This window comes from Delphinus delphis, chromosome 4 (genome assembly GCF_949987515.2).
Source record: "Delphinus delphis chromosome 4, mDelDel1.2, whole genome shotgun sequence".
Lineage (NCBI taxonomy): Eukaryota > Metazoa > Chordata > Mammalia > Artiodactyla > Delphinidae > Delphinus > Delphinus delphis.
Window position 1 is genome coordinate 104623594 of NC_082686.1, and position 23578 is coordinate 104647171.

The 23578-nt window shown below is 43.9% G+C and overlaps 2 protein-coding genes across 5 annotated transcripts in view; both read right to left on the bottom strand.

The window, feature by feature from the left end:
• Positions 1-23578, bottom strand: part of SCHIP1 (schwannomin interacting protein 1) — a 575521-nt gene that overhangs the window by 120542 nt on the left and 431401 nt on the right. For 2 of the 4 annotated variants that reach the window (XM_060011209.1, XM_060011208.1), the window contains one exon: positions 3151-3837. In XM_060011209.1, the coding sequence (XP_059867192.1) occupies positions 3151-3837 (687 nt within the window). Of the gene's footprint in view, positions 1-3150; positions 3838-4054; positions 4284-4975; positions 5064-23578 lie in introns of those variants that run through there. The other 2 variants (XM_060011210.1, XM_060011211.1) reach the window with 2 other exon arrangements.
• IQCJ (IQ motif containing J) overlaps positions 13588-23578 on the bottom strand; it is a 658546-nt gene continuing 648555 nt past the window's right edge. Inside the window, exon 5 of the mRNA XM_060011213.1 lies at positions 13588-13658. Within this exon, the coding sequence (XP_059867196.1) occupies positions 13632-13658 (27 nt within the window). The 3' untranslated portion in view covers positions 13588-13631. The remainder of the gene's footprint in view (positions 13659-23578) is intronic.

The following is a 23578-nucleotide window of genomic DNA, read 5'->3' on the forward strand; positions in this document are numbered from 1 at the left end:
GGGATCTTCGGCAAATCTCTTAACCTCTCTAGGCCTCAGTTTTCTCAACTGTACAATAAGGGGGCTGGCTTAGGTCTGGGCCGTGTGAGTCTTATAAACACTTCATTTATTCAGTATCTGAGAACCTACTACTTCTCAGACACTATCGCAGGCACTAGGTTCCAGCAATTAAACGACGCGGGCAAGACCCCTGCACTCCAATTCGATTCTAGAGAACCAAAAATGAAGGAGAACTGAACATGATAATGTCAGGCAGTGAGAAGCACTAAGAAAATACACGAGGAGCGCCTTGGTAGGTGGTGGAGTGCCTTACTCTGTATTAGGGAGGGGGGCCAGGGACAGCCTCTCTCAGGAGGTGAGTTGAGCACAGTCTGGGATGATGAGGAGGAACCAGCCACTGGATTCCAAGCAGAGGTAACAGCACAAGCAAAAGTCATGTGGTGGTGGGCTTCCCTGGTGGCGCAGTGGTTGGGAGTCCGCCTGCCAATGCAGGGGACGCGGGTTCGTGCCCCCGTCCGGGAGGATCCCACATGCCGCGGAGCGGCTGGGCCCGTGAGCCATGGCCGCTGAGCCTACGCGTCCGGAGCACAGGCTCCGCAACAGGAGAGGCCACAGCAGTGAGAAGCCCGTGTACCGCAAAAAAGAAAAAAAGTCATGTGGTGGGAATAACTTATTTGGGTCTCTTCACAGGTGAAGGAGCTGTATCTGCCTTTTTCATTTTATACCCCTCCTCCCAGTACTATGTATTAATTTCACTTAAATGTATTTACACACAACTTTTTAAGGAGGAGCAAAAATATCACTCGATTTGAGCAACTCCTTCAGGACAGACTTCTTCTTTTGCACCAACTCCTTTGTTACTCTCAAACTTCTGTCCTCAGGGTTATAAATTCTTGCACTTATTCCAGGCAGGAGTAAACAAGATTTTAACCAGTGTTTTCCAAACTTTTATGACAGCTACCCACAGTGGGAAAGAAATCTTACACTGTAACCCAATGTCTACATAAAACTGAAACAAAACTTTCTAAAAAAAACAATCTTACTGTGACTACCTGCAACACACTGCAGTGCATTCTATCTTATTTTTTAAAAAGTGATAAGGTGATTTCATGGGGAACTTGCAGTTTGAAAAACACTATTCTAAACTAACAGCAGCTAGTAATTTTGTTCCAATACAAACCAAAATACGGAAAATTTCAATACTAAACAACCTCACAGGCTACTTCCTTCTGCTGTTTTTTTTTGTACATATACTTACTTCGAATCAATGGAACCCAAATTTCGGTGTGACTTGTGGAGGAAATGCCCAGGGGGGAGATTTTCAGGAGGGCGAGGGAAGGAGAGGGGAGGAACCCACAATGCAAACTGTTCGCTAGGTGAGGAGACAAGACACCCTCAGGTTTCAAAGATGGCCCAAGAAGGAAAGATTCAGTCTCTACAACAATAAGGAAGAAGATGTGTGTGTGTGTTTTGGGGTAGGCTGGTCTGTTAGGTTAGCCATTAACTTGTAAGTTCCTGGGGGGGGGGGCGGGGAGTCAATCTGCATCCCTACCTCGCTTACCATAATTCCAGGCCCACGTGGTCAGATGTGTAACTGCAGCACTGAGAATCACACCTTGAATTTAGCACAGAACACATGGGTGCTCAAGAACTTTTTGAATAACGCAACTCATTGTCATCATCAAACCCTAACTTTCCATGTATACCCAATCATTACATTTTCCTGGAATGTAAAAATGTCAGGCCATAGTAAAAGAATCTTATGTATCTTCAAGTCACTGTTTAAGTCCAGGGAGCTTAATCAGGTATTTTTCTCAGCACTAGGTGGGAAAAGCATGTTTTGAATTGCAAGGTACAAGACAGAGTACTGGCTGTAATGGAAAGATTCCATGTCTGCGAGTGGCCGTGGTAAACAGCTGGTATTAAAATGAGTGTGTTAATTTAATAGGTAGTTTCTCAAGGGACACTAACCAGTGGGCTCTGTCAGGCAAGGGCTCTCTCTGATAGAAACCGTGCCAATTAACTGTCCTTACCCTTTAAGTCAGAAGTGCATGCACCCAATTTCCAGTAGCCCCAGGGCCCTGGAGCCGAAAAATTACACCTGCAAGCAAGCATTCTCCCACACTGCCACACGCAGAAAGCAGCTCATTTAAACTGTATGCCCTTCAGCCCCATTTAGGATCCGTTCATTAATGATTTCAAATTACAACTGTTGCTTTATCTCAAAACAGTGATAAATAGGGGAGCTACATTCATGATGTTTTTCTTAAGTCATTTATCTGCTCTCCTCTCAGGGGCAAAAAAGATGTTGAGACAAGTGTGGACCTGCCAGAGCTTCTTATTATAGATGTATCCTTCCTTCCCTCTCTCTCTCTTTTCCACTCCAGCACCCTTCCCTCTCTCCGTTTCCTGAACTGAGGCACAAGCCTCCGGTAAGGAACTGCTTATCAAAACTAGGAGGGATTCAGCGGAGAGGGGGTGAGTCAGCCCACAGAGGAAAGAACCACTCCCTCATCCTAGCAGGTCAATTCACCCGTTCCCTCAGGTCAACAATAGATCGGGTTTCAGAAAGGAAAAAATCTCAGAGGAGGGCGGTCAACCCCTTACAATTCAGGAGCATCCGCTCAAACGCCAAGAGGAACAATCCCTGCTGCCTCACCGGAGGTGTGGGCAGGCGAATGCGTGCTTGTGCGCAGGGACAGCCTGTATATGGACGAGACATTAGTGGCAACGAAGGGACACCCACCACGGCTGACAAAGCCACAACTATTACGACCTGAAATATCACCCACACACAGGCCACCGACTTCGGTGCCAAAATCTCCCCGGATTTATTTTCAGGCAAGTGACTCACAACCTCGTCTCCATAAGTAATTCCATTAAAATGAGTCTCTGGTTCCACTAACCCGACTTTCCGCTGCCCTCTGGCTCCCCCTCCCTCCTCTCCGCCCATCCTGCAAACCCAGACAGCTCAGAGACTGAGCAACGGTACCCCAGGGGAGCATAAGTCAGGCTCTCCTGCCCGGCACCCACCCTCGGGGCAGGATGAATGGGGCCGCCGCTGGGCGGGAGCGCGGGTAGGGCGCGTGCGGGCTGTGCGCGGGGTGCGTACGTGTGTGCGCGCGTGGGCACGCACCCCGGGCAACTTACCGAGGTGGAGTTGGTCCTCGCCTGGCCCTGGTTCCGCACCTCCTGCTCCCGGAACTGCAGCCCAGCCAGATGCTTCTCCAGAGCCTCCCAGTCCATAGGGGGCACCGGGGGCTCCTCCGGGACGCACGTCCCGCTGTCCGTGGGCTGAAGACAGAGGCTCCCGGCCGCCGGGCCCCGGCCACCGCGCCGGCCCCCAGCCGGCTGAGGCTTCTGGACCGCCCGGCGGGGGCCCCGGGAGCCGCTCGGCCGGCTGGCCACCACCACGTTGCCATTGTGCCTGAGGTCCTGGGGGTCGTGCGGGTGGAGGTTGCCGTTGGGCACGGGGGGCGGCATGGCGGTGGTGGCGCCCCTGCCGCCGCCGCTGCGGGTCCTGGCGCTCACGTCCCCCGGCTCCTGGGCAGGACAGCGGTCATCCCGGTACCCTCGCTCGCTGCGCTCCTCCTCGTCTTCCTTCTCCGCGTCCTCCTCCGGCGCCCACTCATCAATCACCTTCTTCTGGTAGACCGGGAAGGGCTCCTCATAGCCCTCCAGGGCAGACACCAAGTCCAGGCTGCCCCCCGGCGACGGCGAGGATTTGCACTCGGAGCAAGGGGTCACTTTGGTGGAGTTGGACTGCGAACTGGCGCGGCTACTGCTGCTGCTGCTGCCGGCGTCACTGCCTAGATCCATCCCATCCTCTCGGTAATCCTGGGGGGAGGAGGCAGAAAGAGTGAGCCGCCGGGCCGAGCCTGCTCCGGCCGCCGCCCGTCGCCCGCCGCGAACGCCCCGGCCCAGAGCCCCGCGCCCGCCTGGCTGGAGGTGCGCCCCCCAAAGAGGCCTGCGGCGGGGGAGCCGGCACCAGCCTGAGGCTTTCCTCATCCCATCCCCTCCCCTGCGACAGGCAGACTTCCTCCGGGTAACTAACCCTCAAATCAGCAAAGGGGGTGCCCAGCCACCGGCACGTAGACTTTCCATAAGAGGGACCCCGGGGCGCGCATGGACTTTGTTTTAACCATTTTGCGCCGGGCGCGCCCCCGCACCCCGCCCCAGGGATTCTCCGAGAACCAGACACTTTCCCAGAGAATTATAATTCCCTGGGGGCGGGGACCGAGAAGAGGGTGGGCGGCTACTAAATTCGCACCTCGCGCAGGGCGCCGAGACCACCCCCTACCCGGCCCCGCCCCGCCCCCGCCGGCGGCCGGGAGCCCGGCTCCGCTGGCGAGCCGAGCTTTACTTTCTAAGGAACCGCAGGCAGCTCGGAGGTCTCACTCCCGCCTCCGCGCCTCCCCGGCCGGCCCCTTCTCGGCTCGCCAGAAGGCTCGGGGTGGGGGCCGCTCTCGGCTCCCGCCGGGCAGGGTGGCCCCCGCGGCCCCCAAAGGTGTGCGGGGCCGGGGCGCGGCGGCCGTAGCTGCAGGCGCCGCCGCCGCCCTGGGGGAGGGAGGACGCGCCCTGCCGGCACGGAGCCGGTCCCGCCACCGAGCATGCCCAGAGGCTGCCGGGCGCGGCGCAGTCCGCTCTCCCGGCTTTCTCGGAAGCAGGCTGGGGTGGGAGGCCGGGCGGGGATCGCGTTGGAGGGGCCGGGAAAAGGCCCGAGGGAAGGAGACTCGGGGCTTTAGGGGCGCAGACAGGACCACTTAGTAGGGGCGGCGCCCTGGGGAGGGTGGTGAATTTTAACCCCCAGACACACTCATATTTCCTGGGAGAGCCTCAAGCCCTCTCTGCGGGGCTCATTACCCCGCCTAAACCCCCGCACATCCCAAAGCGCAGGCCCGGTGCCTCCCAAACCCGCGCGGAAGTCCCCAAGTGACCCCTTGCAGGACCTCCCTCCCGCTACATGCGCACATACACAAGCCCATGTGGGAGTCCGAGTGACGTGTGCTTGGTGGTCATGCACCATCATTTCCCTTCCACCTTCCTCCTCGCCGCTTCCTCTCCCTCCACCGCCCAGCTCCAGTCGCCTGGCCGTCTCCCCTTGTAAGTTCAGGTTGTGGGTGGAACCTGTTGCGTTAGCTCACGTTTTCTTTCCCCTCCCGGCTGCACGCCGAGGATGACCTATGAGAGGTGTGTGTATGAGGAATGGAGGAGTGTGAGATGGGATTGCTGTCTGGCATGGAGGTGGGGAATCTGAGCTAAAGGTTTGGGCGAGCTTCCAAAGTCCCCTTTGGCCACCTCCAATCAAGGGGACATTAAAGGAGGGGAAGAGGTGGGTGTCAGGTCACAAGCTCCTGGCACAGACGCTGGCTTGGCTTCCTAAATTTTTCAGGGAACCGAGTCGAAAAAAACCTCTGCTGGATTTTTCAAAACACAGCGCCGGCCTTAGTTTGGCAGCTCGTCCTCTTTAGGAACAAGGTTCCATGAAGGGAAAGATAACCAACGCTTGGAAAACGGATATGGGTCACAGAGCACCTTTTAAGGATTAAGACTTTACTGTGAAGAAACTGTTACCCAACCCTGGGGAAGTAGGAAATGCCCTCTTCTCTGATTATGAAAAACAGCACTTAGAAGTTAAATGTCCTCCCACAGGCAAAAAAAGATAAATATGTGTGGTGATGGATGTAACTAGATGGGGGGAATCCTTCCACAACATATGTGTGTGTGTGTGTATGTATATATATTTTTCACCATAGTGGACACTTTAAATATCTTACAATTTTATATGTCAATTATATTTCAATAAAGCCAAAAAAAATTTTTTAAGAAAAAGAAGAAAAAAATATCTGCTTAATTTTACTACAGATTGGGGAAAACCAGTTTCCTTGAACTTCCAGATTTGGGTCTGTTACTGATTATTCCCAGTGAATTCTAGTCTGCACCAGGCCACCACCCTGGCTTGGCACCCTCCAGATGGAGGAATGGGGGAATGCTTGGAATTGTTTAGTAGGGAGTGGCTGCCACCCTGACATTTCTTCTAGGTCCTAAATGGGAGAGACCCTTTGTTTAAGTGATTTCTGTGAAGTGCGACCCTTTCCTCTCTTAGGTAGGCTTGAGCCAGGGAAGATAAACTAATCTTTTAACTTGTCTGGAAGCAGCTATCTTATGAGTAACAGGAAAGGAGGCCTTCTGGTCTGGCCCCTTTACAGCCCTTCTATAAAACAGGACCGATTATGACTTAAAATATCTTTTATGGTGACATCTGTAAACAGCCTGCCCCGTGCTCCAAATATGGTTTGATTTTGAGGTTGCTGTGGAGCCCTGGGTCAGCTGGCTGCCCCCCTGTGGAGTAGAGGTGGCCCTGTGAGTGTTCAGAGATATGGGAAGAAAGCATTGGGTGCGTCCTGGGAACTAGATAGCTGCTTTTCAAGTCACCATGTGACTTGGCAAGGCTTAGGTCAGAAAAAGCTCCCTGCTCTGTGGCAGGACAGAGGTAGACAGACAAGTATTGATCAGCTGGGGTGATAAGTGAGAGTTGTGGTCTCCGTCCAATTTTCAAGTATCAGTACCTCCTCAGCCAGCCACCCAGACTCCCTCCTGGGCTCTGGTTCAGCCCTTTGCTGCCCAGATGGTCTGTGTTCAGGGAATGCAAAATGACGCCTTAGAAAAACATTTGGCAAGGTAAATCCACTGCCAAAAATGCATGGCATTTCAAAGCCAAATAGAAACATCTTTGAGTTATCTGTCCTTTTAAATTATTTTCTGACCAGATATTCTGGATCAGATGGGAGAGTGCCAGGTTTCCTTTCTTTTCTTTTCTCTTTATGCAAGGTGCCTGGCTAGCCCAGTTCGCGTTCTGTTTCCAGCTTTCCATCTCCTGCCAAGAACCGTCCCACTTTGGAACAGGAAGCCCTGCCAACTGCTAGGCCAGCAACAGTCTACAGATATGTCCAGCGGGATGGAGAGATGATTTGCAAAGTGATTGAAAGGCCCTGTCTTCCTGTTTACAGGAACAGGTCCTCAAGTCAGGGGCTTGGGGCTTACAGACTTAGATGTGTCCCCTGCAAACTCTGTAAATTAGATGTCAGACATGTGAGTCAGATGGGTGTCATCCCAGACTAGCACCTTTCCCCATCAGTCACCAGGGTCCTGTCCCTCTCAATACCCACTGTCCCCACCCTAGTCTAGACCACCACTGTGTCCTGAAATTACTAAACAGTCTCCCTACTCTCTCTGCCCATTCTCTGCAAGCAGCCAGAGTGCCTTTCTAAAATGCAAATCTGAGCAAGTCTCCCCTTCCTTCCTTAACCAACCGCCACCCCACGCCTCCTCCTACACCAGGGCTCCTCACTGCCCTTAAAGGAACTGCTTCCTGCCCAACCTCCCCCAACTTCTTTTGGTTAATTTCTACTCATCCTTTAAGTCTCAGCTTCAATGCCACCTCCTCCTGGAAGGCTTCCCTGATTCTTCGTACCCACACAAAGGGGATCATGTGACTTTCCTGTGTTCCCATGACACTCACTGAACTTATCACATATGCTGAATCCAGGTTGCTGTTTAATTTCTTATCTTCTTTACTAGACTCAAGAAATCCATTTTATATCAAGACTCAGGTCACACATACATATAAAAAAATTTTTAAAGTTTCCTAAAACTCTTATTTTGTAAAATTCTATCCTAAGTCATTGAAAACAAAATGTGGTCACACTTCACCACTGACTTCACAAGCCTTAAATGGGTCAGGGTTCCTAGTATGAAAAAGTACTCTAAATTCCATGAAGGAAGGGGCCATTTCTATCTTGTTCATGGTAATTGGAACGGAATAGGAACTTGATATTTGTTGCTGGAATTATTAATAGTAACATTTAATCCTCAAAAAACCCTATATATAAAAAAATAGTATCTCCATCAATAGGTAAGGAAGCTGAAGACAGTAAGGTTAAGTAACTAATGTCAAAGCCGGGTGGCAGAGCCAGGATTTGAACCAGGTAGATGGGCTTCAGTATCCTTGCTCTCAGTCATTGAGCTAAGAGCTCAGCATCCCTTGGTCCAGATGCATACAGATGTACTGACTAAGCAAAAATATCAGACAGGGTCTCCTTGCAGCAACCTCAATGAGTTCTCTGTCTCCTGCCCTGCAGAGCCTCCTTGGGCAGTATTTATGTCTATGCAGAGGAAAAGGCAGCTGGCAAGAGCAGCTGTTCCCCTCTGCTCATAGGTTCTCCAGTCAACCTCCTCAATTGTCAACAAGTTCAGCAATAATCAGCAAGTTGAGGGATTTCATTGTCTAAAGGAAGAGTATAGACACCTCAGAAAATGAATTTCACATTGTTATGAATTAGATGCCTTAAGTTCCCCGCAAAACAAATCCTTTAAGAAGGTAGCCACCCTGAGATTGGGGTATTCATTTTGACATGGAAAGGAAACTGTCTGGAATAACAGCCTAAAGGTATGGATGAGATCATCTTCCTTAGGGGTCAGTGCTATTTATAGGATTTTAATCTGTAAAGGCAACATTTGAGAAAAGGCATGAATGAAATATTTATATCATAAAGAGTAAGAAGAAGTGGGGAAAAGATTTATTATATTTGCTGAAGGAAACAATAGCAAAGATCAATAAAACTAAAAGCTGGTTCTTTGAGAAGATAAACAAAATTGATAAACCATTAGCCAGACTCATCAAGAAAAAAAGGGAGAAGACTCAAACCAATAGAATTAGAAATGAAAAAGGAGAAGTAACAACTGACACTGCAGAAATAAAAAAGATCATGAGAGATTACTACAAGCAACTCTATGCCAATAAAATGGACAACCTGGAAGAAATGGACAAATTCTTAGAAAAGCACAACCTTCTGAGACTGAACCTGGAAGAAACAGAAAATATGAACAGACCAATCACAAGTACTGAAATTGAAACTGTGATTAAAAATCTTCCAACAAACAAAAGCCCAGGACCAGATGGCTTCACAGGTGAATACTATCAAACATTTAGAGAAGAGCTAACACCTATCCTTCTCAAGCTCTTCCAAAATATAGCAGAGGGAGGAACACTCCCAAACTCATCCTACAAGGCCACCATCACCCTGATACCAAAACCAGACAAGGATGTCACAAAGAAAGAATACTACAGGTCAATATCAGTGATGAACATAGATGCAAAAATCCTCAACAAAATACTAGCAAACAGAATCCAACAGCACATTAAAAGGATCATACACCATGATCAAGTGGGGCTTATTCCAGGAATGCAAGGATTCTTCAATATATGCAAATCAATCAGTGTGATAAACCAAAGTAACAAATTGAAGGAGAAAAATCATGTGATCATCTCAATAGATGCAGAAAAAGCTTTTGACAAAATTCAACACCCGTTTATGATAAAAACCCTCCAGAAGTAGGCATAGAAGGAACTTACCTCAACATAATAAAGGCCATATATGACAAAGCCACAGCCAACATCCTTCTCAATGGTGAAAAACTGAAACCATTTCCACTAAGATCAGGAACAAGACAAGGTTGTCCACTCTCACCACTATTATTCAACATAGTTTTGGAAGTTTTAGTCACAGCAATCAGAGAAGAAAAAGAAGTGAAAGGAACCCAAATCGGAAAAGAACAAGTAAAGCTGTCACTGTTTGCAGATGGCATGATACTATACATAGAGAATCCTAAAGATGCTACCAGAAAACTACTAGAGCTGATCAATGAATTTGGTAAAGTAGCAGGATACAAAATTAAGAGAAATCTCTTGCATTCCTATACACTAATGATGAAAAATCTGAAAGAGAAATTAAGGAAACACTCCCATTTACCACTGCAACAAAAAGAATAAAATACCTAGGAATAAACCTACCAAAGGAGACAAAAGACCAGTAGGCAGAAAACTATAAGACACTGATGAAAGAAATTAAAGATGATACCAACAGATGGAGAGATATACCATGTTTTTGGATTGGAAGAATCAACATTGTGAAAATGACTGTACTACCCAAAGCAATCTACAGATTCAATGCAATCCCTATCAAACTACCAATGGCATTTTTCACAGCACTAGAACAAAAAATTTCACAATTTGTATGGAAACACAAAAGACCCCGAATAGCCAAAGCAATCTTGAGAAAGAAAAATGGAGCTGGAGGAATCCGGCTCCCTGACTTCAGACTATACTACAAAGCTACAGTAATCAAGACAGTATGGTACTGGAATCAAACAAAAACAGAAATATAGATCATTGGAACAGGATAGAAAGCCTAGAGATAAACTGACACACATATGGTCACCTTATTTTTGATAAAGGAGGCAAGAATATACAATGGAGAAAAGACAGCCTGTTCAATAAGTGGTGCTGGGAAAACTGGACAGCTACATGTAAAAGAATGAAATAACAACACCCCCTAACACCATACACAAAAATAAACTCCAAATGGATTAAAGACCTAAATGTAAGGCCAGACACTATCAAACTCTTAGAGGAAAACACAGGCAGAACACTCTATGACATAAATCACAGCAAGATCCTTTTTGACCCACCTCCTAGAGAAATGGAAATAAAACCAAAAATAAACAAATGGGACCTAATGAAACTTAAAACTTTTGCACAGCGAAGGAAACCATAAACAAGACGAAAAGACAACCCTCAGAATGGGAGAAAATATTTGCAAATGAAGCAACTGACAAAGGATTAATCTCCAAAATTTACAAGCAGCTCATGCAGCTCAATACCAAAAAACCAAACAACCCAATCCAAAAATGGGCAAAAGACCTAAATAGACATTTCTCCAAAGAAGATATACAGACTGCCAACAAACACATGAAAGGATGCTCAACATCACTAATTATTAGAGAAATGTCAATCAAAACTACAATGAGGTATCACCTCACACCAGTCAGAATGGCCATCATCAAAAAATCTACAAACAATAAATGCTAGAGAGGGTGTGGAGAAAAGGGAACCCACTCGCACTGTTGGTGGGAATGTAAATTGATACAGCCACTATGGAGAACAGTATGGAGGTTCCTTAAAGAACTACAAATAGAACTACCATACGACCCAGCAATCCCTCTACTAGGCATATACCCTGAGAAAACCATAATTCAAACAGAGTCATGTACCACAATGTTCAGTGCAGCTCTATTTACAATAGCCAGGACATGGAAGCAACCTAAGTGTCCATCAACAGATGAATGGATAAGGAAGATGTGGCACATATATACAATGGAATATTACTCAGCCATAAAAAGAAATGAAATTTATTTATTTGTAGTGTGGTGGATGGACCTAGAGTCTGTCATACAGAGTGAAGTAAGTCAGAAAGAGAAAAACAAATACCATATGCTAACACACATATATGGAATCTAAAAAAAAACTAAAAAAGGTTCTGAAGTACCTAGCGGCAGGACAGGAATAAAGACGCAGACGTAGAGAATGGACTTGAGGACATGGGGAGGGGGAAGGGCAAGCTGGGACGAAGTGAGAGAGTGGCATGGACATATATACACTACCAAATGTAAAATAGATAGCTAGTGGGAAGCAGCGCATAGCACAGGGAGATCAGCTCGGTGCTTTGTGACCACCTAGAAGGCTGGGATAGGGAGGGTGGGAGGGAGATGCAAGAGGGAGGAGATATGGGAATATATGTATATGTATAGCTGATTCACTTTGTTATACAGCAGAAACTAACACACCATTGTAAAGCAATTATACTCCAATAAAGATGTTAAAAAAAAAAAAGATTTACTATATTTGCAAAATTCCCAGACGAATTCTCAAGATATTAGCCCTAACACTGAACCTTTTTTTGTGGCATTTAGAGTAATAAAGAAATGGCTCGCAGAGGGGTGTGTATTTTATCTTTACTACATGAATTACATGCAAGTCACACGCAGTACACAGATGCTCTCCTATTTCATCACCTGAGTGTAACTACATGGGAATATTTAATAGCACTATGGGGTGAAGTGTCCCTGATATAGAACATCTGGGCTTTCTTTCCAGCCCTGTCTCTAACCGCCATTGTGACCTCAGTTTCCTCATGAAGGGGCTGGATTTCATCATCAGGGTGTTAAGCAAACAGTAAGAATTAATTGAATGAATGCATAAGTGAATGCACTGAAAGGCTTCTTCTAGCTTAAAAACCCTTTGGAAATGTCTCTGTGTCATTTTATCACTTTCTTTCTTGGGAGATACAAAGTTGGTTCCTCTACTAGTTCAAAACCAAGGTCTATCTCCCTTAGGCAGGTTGAGTACATCGTGTTTCTCCTTTATTTCTGTAGAGCAAATGGGTTGATCTTAACTTATTAGTCTGTATGTGCAGATATTTTGGAGATGGCTCCTACACACACCTAAAATAATTTTTTTTCTTTCTTCCTTTTATAGAGCTATATTTTAGTGAAAACAAACTTTAAAAAACATTAACATCTGAACTGTTTTGATTCTCTAGCAAACCATGAGATTGCATTTATTTCCTACGTTTTCCTCAATAAAGATGAAATAGCAAAATGTGGGCAAAACTCAGCCCTTAAAAGAGAGCTCCAATGACCTATTTTCTAAACCTGAAACCAGGACACTTGGCTTGACAAATACTACAGCACTTACAGAAACTAGGTGAATGCATGTTTGAAATGAAGATTACCCTGAAAAATCTGTAGGCATTGGTGAAGAAAGCAACTCTAACTGTGACAAAGGGACAGCATCTTTATCAGAGAAAAGTCACACAGAGCATGTCAGTCAGGACCTTAGCATACGGTCACACAGAATGTGCCCTGTACAGTGCCAGGAGGATTGTGAACTGCACCACGGGTCCTTGCCAGGAGGGGCCACTTGGCACCATTCGCATAGATGGCAATGTAAGTGACGCCCCCTGGAGTTGTTCAGTGCACAGCAGTACACGTAGGCTCTATTAGGAACTCCACTGATAGGAAATTTGTTCTCTGTTGACAAGATTGGAAGAGGAAGGCTGCTGTTCTTTTCCTAATCAAGTCATACCTCAGATTGGATGGCACTGACACAAATTCAACTTGTCTAAACTCTCCATCTTTTTCCAGAAGTTTTCTGTCATCAGGTGCTACTTTCCGTAAGTTCCTCGCAATTCTTGAAAATGCAAGTCTGCAAGCAACTCTGAATTTATTTTTTGAGCTTTATTGAAGGGTATAAATTACACAAAAAGACGTTTAGGAAAAGCCGGGAAAGTTTGTAGACGCACTGCATGAGCTCAGGGAAGCGTTACAAGTGATGGGAACTGAAGCGCACGTGCACATTACCCGATACGGGACGAAGTGCTCAGAAACTGCGTGCCTTGTACTTTGATGTACAAGAGGAACATCCTTGCAGGATGCTCTAGGAAGTGAAAACTCTGTTCTGGTCACCTCTTGACATAACTTTGGAAGCACTCTAAGTGAAGAAGGAGGCGGTGAGGTGGGATAGGAGAGAACTCTTCCAAGAGACTTGGCTTTGCCTCTGACCAGCTCTGCATTTATGGGCAAGGTGGCCCCTGTAGCTCTTTGGGCCACTGGCGTCATCATGAAAGGAGAGTTGTATGAAATTATCAGATGCCTCCAAGGGTCAGGTAGGTGAGGTAAATGAGTGAAGTTGGCAGCGGGGACAACAGGAAGTCACAGGGTGAGCCACTGAATCACTGAACAGCACAGCACAGGGCCATCTGGGTTAAAATCCAGAACAAAAAGAAGATTATCCTCAGTTTACCCCTGGATCACCACTTGGACCTCTGCTCTGAGCCCTACATCCTTAGAGTTCTAAGTCTATATGAAAATGAGTTAGGGAGACCAAACATCTTGGCCTGTACAGGACAGTCCTGCTTTATACCTGTTGTCTTGGCATAATTATTAATGGCACCCTCCCTCACTCTCAAAAGCGTCCCAGTTTCCATGATAAATTACATGAGCATCCCAGGTAAGGGGAAATCATCAATGACTAAACATAAACCTTGTGGAGGAGTATTTCCTAGATCTGTCCAGACCTTCAGATGAAGGTAAGCAGGTTTGGTGGCACTGTTTATTGTAACAAAAATGGTTCAATAAAAGCATTATGTCATGAATTTTAAAAATCACAGAAAATATATGAGAGGCTATCAATTTGTGTAACGTGTTCAACTTCACTAGTAATCAAAGAAAGGCAATTTCAATCATAATGAGGTAAAATTTTGCCTGTAAAAATGTTTAAAAATTATTTAGAACTACAACACTCGGTGTCAGGATGGGTGTGATCGCAGGAACACTCACATACTGTTGGTGGGCTTATAAATTGGTTCATACAAACTTTCTGAAATGCTATGTGATAATATCTTTTAAATGTCTTTATGAAGTTCATACTCCATGGTCTGTTAATTCAACAAATGTTTATTGAGCACCTATTACGTGCCAGGCACTGGGAGATATAGAGGTGAAAGAGACAAATACTATTTGCCCCAAAATGGAACTTCATTGTAGGGGAGGAAAAGACATTACATAGGAAAAAAATATAGAACAATTTAGATTACAATTTATAATAAGTACCAAAAAGTAGACAGATATGACACCGAGAGGCACATGGAGGTAGTGTTGTGTGTTGCGGGAGGGTCAGGAGATGGACTGGTCAGCTGAAGAGGGAGGGAAGGGTCTTACAGGCAGAAGGAACATCTTGGACAAAGGTTTTGAGGCTGAAAAAAGCTTAGCACAATTGAGTAACTGAAAGGAAACCACTAGGTTGGAGCAAGAGAGTTCAGGGAAAGTGACAAAATGAAGGTGGGAAGGTGAGGAGAGGTTGCCATGAAGATCTTCATCCTACCAGCTACTTAGGGGTTGTAAAAGCAGACTGACATTTTAGAAACTTTCTCCATGGTGGAGAACTGCGTGGGGAAAGGCTAGAGCAGGACAAGAGTGGATGCAAAGAGACTGATTAGGAAGCAAATATAGTGGTTCAGGAAAGAGATGGCTGTGGCTTAGGTGAGAGTTGGGGAGATGGAGTGAAATAGAAATATTAAAGATATATTTAGATTGTAGACTCAACAGGGCCTGGTGACTGAATAGATGGGGGTGGTGAGGGAGAGAGAGATGTCACTGATGGTTTCCAGATTGTTATTGTAGGGAACTTCGTGGAAAGGTGATGTCTCTCTACTGAATTGGGCAATTAGGAGGAGGGAGTTTGGGCAGGGGAGCAGAAGGAAGGGAAATATCGACTCCTTCTTGGACATTTTCTGTTTGAGGTGGTATAAGACATACAAGTGGAGATGACATGAAGGTATTTGGATATATAGGTCTGGAGCTTAGAAGAATGATCTGGGGCTGGTGATGTAAACATGGAAGTCTCAGCACATAGATGGTATTTGAAAGCTTGGGTATAGGTGACATCCTCTGGAGACAGATAGAGTGAGAAGAGAAGAGGCCAAATCTCTAGCCCTGAGGAGCCCTATCACGTATAGATCTAGGAGGAAGAAGAATGTGTTTATAAGGAAGACAAGGAACAGAATGGGAAGAGAGACAATAGTTACTCTTTTAAAAATGTAGCGTAAGGACACAGAAATGAGGATCTAGATTTATGCATAAAGATGCTCATTGTGGAATTTACAATAGTGAGAAATTAGCTTCAACCTAAATGTCAAAAAATGGGAAGGCATTTAAATAAATTGTGACATATTCAGTCTGTGGAATAAATGCAGTCAAATAAGATACTTCTGAAAGTTATAACATTAAATGAATTAAAGAGGTATATTATTAGACATACATTGTGATCCACATTTTAAAAATTAAATGGTTATATGCCTAGAAAAAGATGTAGCCAAATGTTAACAGTGATTAACTCTGGATGGCAAAATTACAGGTGATTTTTTAACCTTTGTATCTATTTGTGTTTTTCAATTTCTTTACGATCATCACAAAACAGGTGGGAACATTTTATAAAACAGAGAACAAATTATGCATATTTATTTTACTTAAAATGAATGATTCTAAATTTGTTAAAGAAGTCCATTAAGATAATTTTTCAGATGGGCTAGAATGTATATATATTCTGTGATGAATCCTTTTATAAAACAAATAATTTTATGGTTCCATAAATCACTTATTAAAGTTTCTGAATATCAAATTTTCCTTTAAAATATAGATTGAGTCAGCAAACTTCTGAAAAAAGTTTGAGGTCCTAATGAATGGGAAGTAGGTGCCGGCAAACTTTTTTTGTGAATGGCTAAGTAGTAACTGTTTTTGACTTTGTGAGTCATACAGTCATGTTGAATATACTTTTTTTTTTTTTTCCTAAGTAACCCTTTAAAAATGTAAAAACTTTTAGTTCTCTGGCCATACAAAACGAGATTGCAGGCTGGATGTGGCCCACAGACCATAGTTTGATGACCTCTGGGGTAAACGATGAATACATAAGAACAACACATAACTACTTTTTCATTAAAAGCTAACATAATACTGGGATTGAACCTAGGTGAATCTTCAATTATTAGAGTCCTAGAACCGGTTGGGATCTATTTTCAACAGGAAGCAGAATAAATGGAAAAGGTCTAAAAGAGCAAACATTTTTTAAAAGTTTATATATTTTTTAATGGAAAACTGATCTTATGCAAATATGTCAAGAAGTTGTTATTTTTACCTAGAAAGTAAAAGCTAAAGGAAAATTTATTTACTTGTAAAATGAAGAATCTTTTCACAATTCTATAATCTTAGATTTTTGGTACTATGAGGGGAGTGTTGCTCTTATATACAAGAATCTATTCACTTGTTCAAGCCACAAACCTGGGAGCCATCTTTGTCCCTCCCCACCTGGGCCTTGCCTCCAGTCACCAGATGATGTATTTACTGCTGTTAGTACTCCAAGCAGATCCCTGTTCCTGGCCACTACACCCACCCCCCAGCTGCTGTGAATATTTGCTTATGAAGGCTCACAGCTATCCTCTACAGTGCAATTTATCCCTCCACCTTCATCAGGCCATGGATAGACCATCTGATTTGCATCCTACTTGACATTTCTCCTGTCCCATCCTGCTGCTCTCACTTCCTTACAGGTTTATCCCTTAATAAACCACCTGCACCCAAATCCCTGTCTCGGGCTCTGCTTCTAGGGAACCTGACCCAAGACACCAAATCCCAGTGAGTCTACTTTCTAAATATATTTGGCTTTCTGACCACTACATCTGCTTGGAGAAAGGATACAGGACTGGGTTATTCTTAAAATTTAATTCTAATTTCAAAAATTAGAATAAATTTCAAAATTTACTGTATGGTGACAGTAACTTTTATGAATACCAGGAAGTAGTTCTTATAAAATGTGCAGCAATGATCTGATAAACAAAAACACCCATAAGGATAAACAAAGAACTTGGAAGAGATTTAACTTTCAATTGACATTACTATATAGAATTATTGCTAGTATTATTTGTGCTAGTGAGTAGAAACAGCTGCATCTCCAATATTATCAATTTTACTCATTGTTTCTGATTACATTTTAAAAATTATACTAATAACCAATAGGCTATAAATAATCTTTTATTATAAGACTTTCCCATTTTATTATACTGTAACGGGTTCATTGATGCTTACTATGATGTGATTATTTGCTGACTCGGAAGAATACCTTTATTAGAATAGGCATATGTATTCAATTTATCTTCTCAATTACACCTACATTAAAAACTTCAAAATCAAGTTTGTAAAAACAGGCAAGCAGTAGCACCTATATGGTTTGTGACCTCGTGCACTATTGCATGTGGTTAATGATTCATAATAACCTTCAAAAATAAGCACTGAGTAAATCATAGGGTTCTTTCTGTGCATAGCTCTCAGAGAAATGTGCACAGCAGTCCAAGGGCTGGATCTAGCACAGAGTGAGAGCTGGAAGCATGATGAACACGAATCCCCTGCAATAGCCAGGTAGATGCTGTACAAAGCACAGTTTCCCCAATGGAAACTTAACCATTTTTCCCTCCTCCCTCTAAAGTGATTTCTCTTCACTTTTCCTATTCTGAAATAAGGAAATCAGCTACTTCTCTACTCTCTCAATGAAATACATTTTGCTTCAAGTTATTCATAGTTATTCTCAACTGATAAATCTATTATGAAGAACCAAGTTGACCATTCTTTCGTTTGATAATCACTGAAACTGAGTGTTTAGGGTTTAGGTAGCCATTATCAGTGAATAAATTGCCCAGCAACAGAGACTAAAGTGCCTTTTTCCCCTCCTTACTTATTTCTTGAGTTCAAAAGAAAACAAAACAGAAACCTCCGAGTATGCTGTTATTTAAATAGAGGCAAGTCCACATTATTCCAGTACCTATAATGAGTCTACTTCCTAGGAATTTCTTTTCACTCTCCTAAATTACCTTCAATGAATGATAGCCATATTCCTCAACCTGAGCGTAGGGATCACCTCAAACTCCTCTCCCATTCTCAGTGGAGGACCCAGGCTCTCCCTCAGGTGGATCTGGGCACAGTGCTGGAGGGTGGTCGGGTTGGCCTGAGCTGGCAGGTAGGGCAAGGGGCAGTATCTGGGTCTAGGCTTTCTGTCCAAGTCACAGTCACTTGGCTACCACCTCCAGGATTTTGCCATACTGTATACCACCTCTACTCCTATTTACATAATATTTTTCTTTAAATCAATTGTTTTTAAATTAAATTCATTTGAAGGGGAAGCTTTATATCACTATGATAAATGGAATATAAGTATTATCTGCTAAAATAGAAGTGAAGTGTACACAAACTACATTTTATCAATTTTAAAAATAATTTAACACCGCTGAAATTTGGATGTATCTTAGAATCAATGGCATCTTGCAATGGTAATTGGCATCATCATATTTTAGTAGCACATAACATAATGATGTGTTTTACTTATCAGTGGTATATTAGATTTGATGAAGTATAGTAAATTCTATAAAAAACAAAGTTATTAAACTTTTAAAAAGGACAAATGAAAAATATAATAAATCAAAATGTATAAAATGTATGGCTGAATGTAAGTTTCTGGTTGATGACAATGGAACTTTTGGATCAAAATAGCTAGAAATCCTAATTGATAATTTCAGACAAAGATGAGGATCTCTATCAATGAGACAAATCTGTCAGTTTCGATATTAACCCACTAAAAAGCTGAACTCCCATGAGCATATAGTTAGACAGCTCAAAAGATATTTACTGTTTTATCTGTATTATTTAAATGTATGTATACATACTCAGCAACTTCAGGAAGTGATATTTCAACATTTCACTGAATAAAACACAGAGGTGCCTGTAGAATTCAGTGAATGGGAGTTCTTCCCTATTGGTGTGAGTCCTGGCTGTCTGTGCTTCTAATGGTTCAGTTATTGAGGGCTTGGAACACTTATGATTATACCTGAGCGTCCCACCCCTGATTTATGAGGTCCAGGTAAGGTTGATTACCATGGCACTTACTACATTTGTCTCATCCTGAGCAATATTCTCTATGAAATTACAGGGTTTATGTGCTCATTTCCTGCTGCCAAATATATGAATGTAAATACAAGACTGTCAAAATACATTTGTCTGAGTATCACCTAAAAATTATTGTGTATCACACTTTGGGCAACACTTGTCTAGATGGAGCACCAAGTATGAAGGACTCCGTAGAGAAAGGGACAGTTGGGTTACAGCTAGAACCAGGTGGGTCAGGTAGGTTGAAGAAGGCAGTTAGGAGACAAAGCCTGAAGGGGCTTCCCAGGACCCAGAGCATTGACCCAGACCTCTAGAGAAGGCCCTTGGGTAGGGAGTTGCTACCTCAAGAAGACAACAGCATTCATTTTTCCATTCCTCTGTTCATTCAGTTACTCATTCATTGAAATACCTGTACCAGGCACTGGATTGGGCTTTGGAAAGAAAGAGTTGGAAGAGGTCAAAGAGTTCACAGTCTAGAAAGGAAAAGAAGAACATCAGTGATTACAGTTGGGTTTCAGAGTATTAGGGTGGGCGTAGTCAAAGAGTGTAATGGAAAAAAGTATTGGAGGGGGCATTTAACTCAATGTGGACAGCTCAGGGAAGTCTTCCAAAAGGAGTGATGCTTGAATTGAGTCTTGAGGTATAAACAAAAGTTGCTGAAGTCCTCCAGAGGCCAAATGACAGGAGGACATCTGAATCTCAGAGAACAGTATGGTCAAAGTTTAGAGAGGCTAAGAAAGCACGATCTGTTACCCACAAATGAGACACTTTAATATAACTGGAAAAGAGAGTGAATATTGGAGGATGGTAGAGAAAGAGGCTGGAAATGGTAGGAAAGCATGAACTGGATGTGAACGTTACTGGTCTTGAATTTGAAGTTCAGAGAGAGACCTGAAAGATTTTAAGCCAGAAATGGCTGGATTATACATGTGTTTTATGTGTTGACTGATGTTGATAAAAAGTAAATTCTGTATCAAAACATAACCTGAAGGCCTTAGCCAAAGTGCTAGACAGTCAGCAGATAGAGATTTGCATCATGTAAAAAACCATTTAAATCAAGGGATAGGATAGTGGGCTGCTGAAAGGGTATGAAGGTGCAGACGATTAGCATTGCAGATGCGAGGTGTTGGAAGAGCCACACACCAGCACAAGGAAATCTCCCAGGTGAGAATAAGAGTTTGGAAAGAAAGGAAGGGGAGGAGCAAGTGCTAAACTTCACAATGAACGCGGAGGATTGGCTGAACTTCCAGTAGGTAACAATGACAGGGAAGGTTGGAGAATGATGGAGGCATTCCCTCTCTCTGTATCTTAAAATAATCCATTGGATCAACTTTTATTTATATATCTATATTTTTCTTTTTTAAAAAACTTTTTATTGTGGGAACACTTCAAACATTTACATAATTGAATAGTACAATGAACCCCATGTATCCATCACCCAGCTCGGCCAACTATCAACCCACAGTAATCTTGTTTTACCTGTAATCCTTCTACTAGATTATTCTGAAGCAAATCCCAGACACCATATCATTTTAAGACAATGATCTTTACTCTTAACCCAAACCTGTGTCAGAATCACAGGATATGATGAATTTGTGCTGTGGCCAATTAGAAAAACACTGAAAAGTCATACATATGTAAGCAGAGTCTATTTTCTAATAAAGAGGAATTAATAAGACAATATGAACGTGATTTTCAGTTATTTAGAGAAATGGGTAAAACAATAATTTAGAAATAATGCTAATCTGGTAAACAAAGTTACTTGCAAAACCCTACGACATGAATTAAACTAATGAGGTTAAATAGATGAGCATGAAACAAAAGAAAATTGAATTTAAAAATGTGTCAACTAAAGCTTCAAGGAAGTAAGGTATGAAATAACTATTAGGCTGGAAAGAAAAACCTGAGAGCAGAAAGAAGCCTGGTCTGAGGGTGGCATGGGGCAACAGGTTAAGTGTAAGTTGGAATGTAGGCTAGCTCATTTAAAAGAGATCCTGATTAATTCCTCCACTCAGTAATTACTGAGCACTTGCCACGTGCAGGGCACTGTGGTGTCTCTGGAATGTCACATGCCTTTAGTAAACCATCTTCGCTGCTTAAGGAGAAAGCAGCACGTGACCTGGGGGCAAGCAGCTGCGTACACCCGATTGTGCCTGAGCTTTATCCAGATTCTTTATTAAACACCTGGCTTCTTGAGAAATAGAGGGAACTGGAAGAGGCTCAGAGGAGTGGAACAGAAAATAATTTGATCAGAAAGATCAAAGAAACCAAATATAAGGAATTCGGCTAAGCCAGGGCTCAGCAGAAAAATAAAAGAGCTATTCTAGGCATGTAAAGAGTGAAGCAAAATAAGAAATATTGAGCTGGTGCACAGAGCGTAATGGAGAGCCTCGGACAAACCCAGGGAAAGGCAGCGGCCGAGGGCAGGACAGCGCGACAGCCCAGCTGAACACACTCTGACGTCAAGCGGCCTTCTGTCCAATGGCTTCCAGAGGGTGGGCATTATTTTTAACCTTTCAACTTTGGAAAAGAACGTGTGCTGAATCAATCCTGCCCTGACAAGCAGGATGGGAAGGGAGGGGAAAAAGTATTTTCTCTCAAATGTAATTCATAGATAACTTCTAATGCTTCTCGCTCCCACAGAGATTTTTCCAGTCAGCAAAAATTTTACCAGTGAAGGCAGAGAGGGGGAGAGAGAGAGAGAGAGAGAGAGAGAGGGAGAGGGAGGGAGAGAGATTAAATTTTCACTTAAGGTCTTAGTGGCCTTATTTTGGCAACTTTTTTTAGTTCTTGATCAGTTGCTTTCATTCAGACTCTGGGTCTTTAGTTTTGGGGAGGGAATTAAATGCCTTTTTATTTTAAAATATATCATACATACAAATCAGGGTATAAAAACATAAAGGCACAGTTTAAAGAATAATAATCAAATGAACACCAGCATTTCCCACCTCTCCATTTAAAGTCAGATTATTCTGGTACCTTTGAAGCCCTCTGGGTGTCTCGCCCTAATCACGTTTCTCCCTCTGTTTCTCCTTCTGATCCCTCAACATGATCCAAAATTTAGCGTAAGCCCTTGCCTTTCCTTAAAGTTTTACAATCAGGTATGGTCGAGAGTTTAGCTAAGCTGCTCCGTGGTATTGCTGCTTCAGCATCCAATGTGTTTGGCCAAGAGGCCTGTGGGGTACTTAAACTGATGCCAGCCCTTCATGTTATCGAGCACATGCCTTGGTAACAGCCTGCGGAGTCACAGCAAACGTGAGCTCCTGATATAACTCCTCCGGCAGCCCTGCGATAAATAGTCCCTCCCACCTCCCAGGGCCTTCCCCTTGTGCACCCCTTAGATAAGACCCCTGGGAGCCTACCAAAACCCTGCTCTTTTTGGTTTGAATAAGGTTTATTATTGTCAGTACAGCTCTGGTTGTATCACGGTCTCATGGTAGGCTTTTCTCCACTCTCAGGACAGCACTCATGAGGGCCAAAGGGACTCACTTCTTTACACAGAACAGAAAAACTAAGAATCATTGAGTGCATGACATTGGCTTCTCAAGTGGCTTAGACAAATGCATGGATGAACCAGACATCGTACATCACCACGCTGAAGTTGGAGATGTGCTTTTTTCTTGCTTGTGGGCAATGTTCTGGAAGGAACCCTCACTCGGTATCCCTCAGGGACACCACTGGCGAATCCACACTTCTGCGGGCAGCATCTTCCTGCCCCCCGCCCTGCGGAAGCATCCGTTCAGCAGCAGGCCCGGTACAAGGAAGAGGCACAATCAACCGTGTTTCCCTTTTCCTTTTGGCCCCTTTCCTGAGGCTGGAATCACTCGTGCGTGGTCCTCCCTGATGAGGCCAACGCTCATCAAACAGTTGGCCGCTGCCCAAAGGTTTTGACGCTGCACCGGATCTCAGTCCCCTCAAATCCACACTCCTGGAACTGGACCAGCTTGGGTCTGTCATGCTCTGGGCCACCTCTGCTGGCAGCCTCAACGCCCCCTCCTTTCCTCCCAGCACCGTATCAGCAAGGGTTCACCATTTCTGGTGACTTGGCTAGACAGACCAGGGGGTTCATCCCTCATGGCCTTCCCTAAGTACTTTAGCACTTCTAATTATTAGGACAGCGTGGTTATGAATTTTAAGTAAGTGAAAGGATCAAAGTTTATGAAGACAAGACGTAGGCAGTTTTAAACTTTCT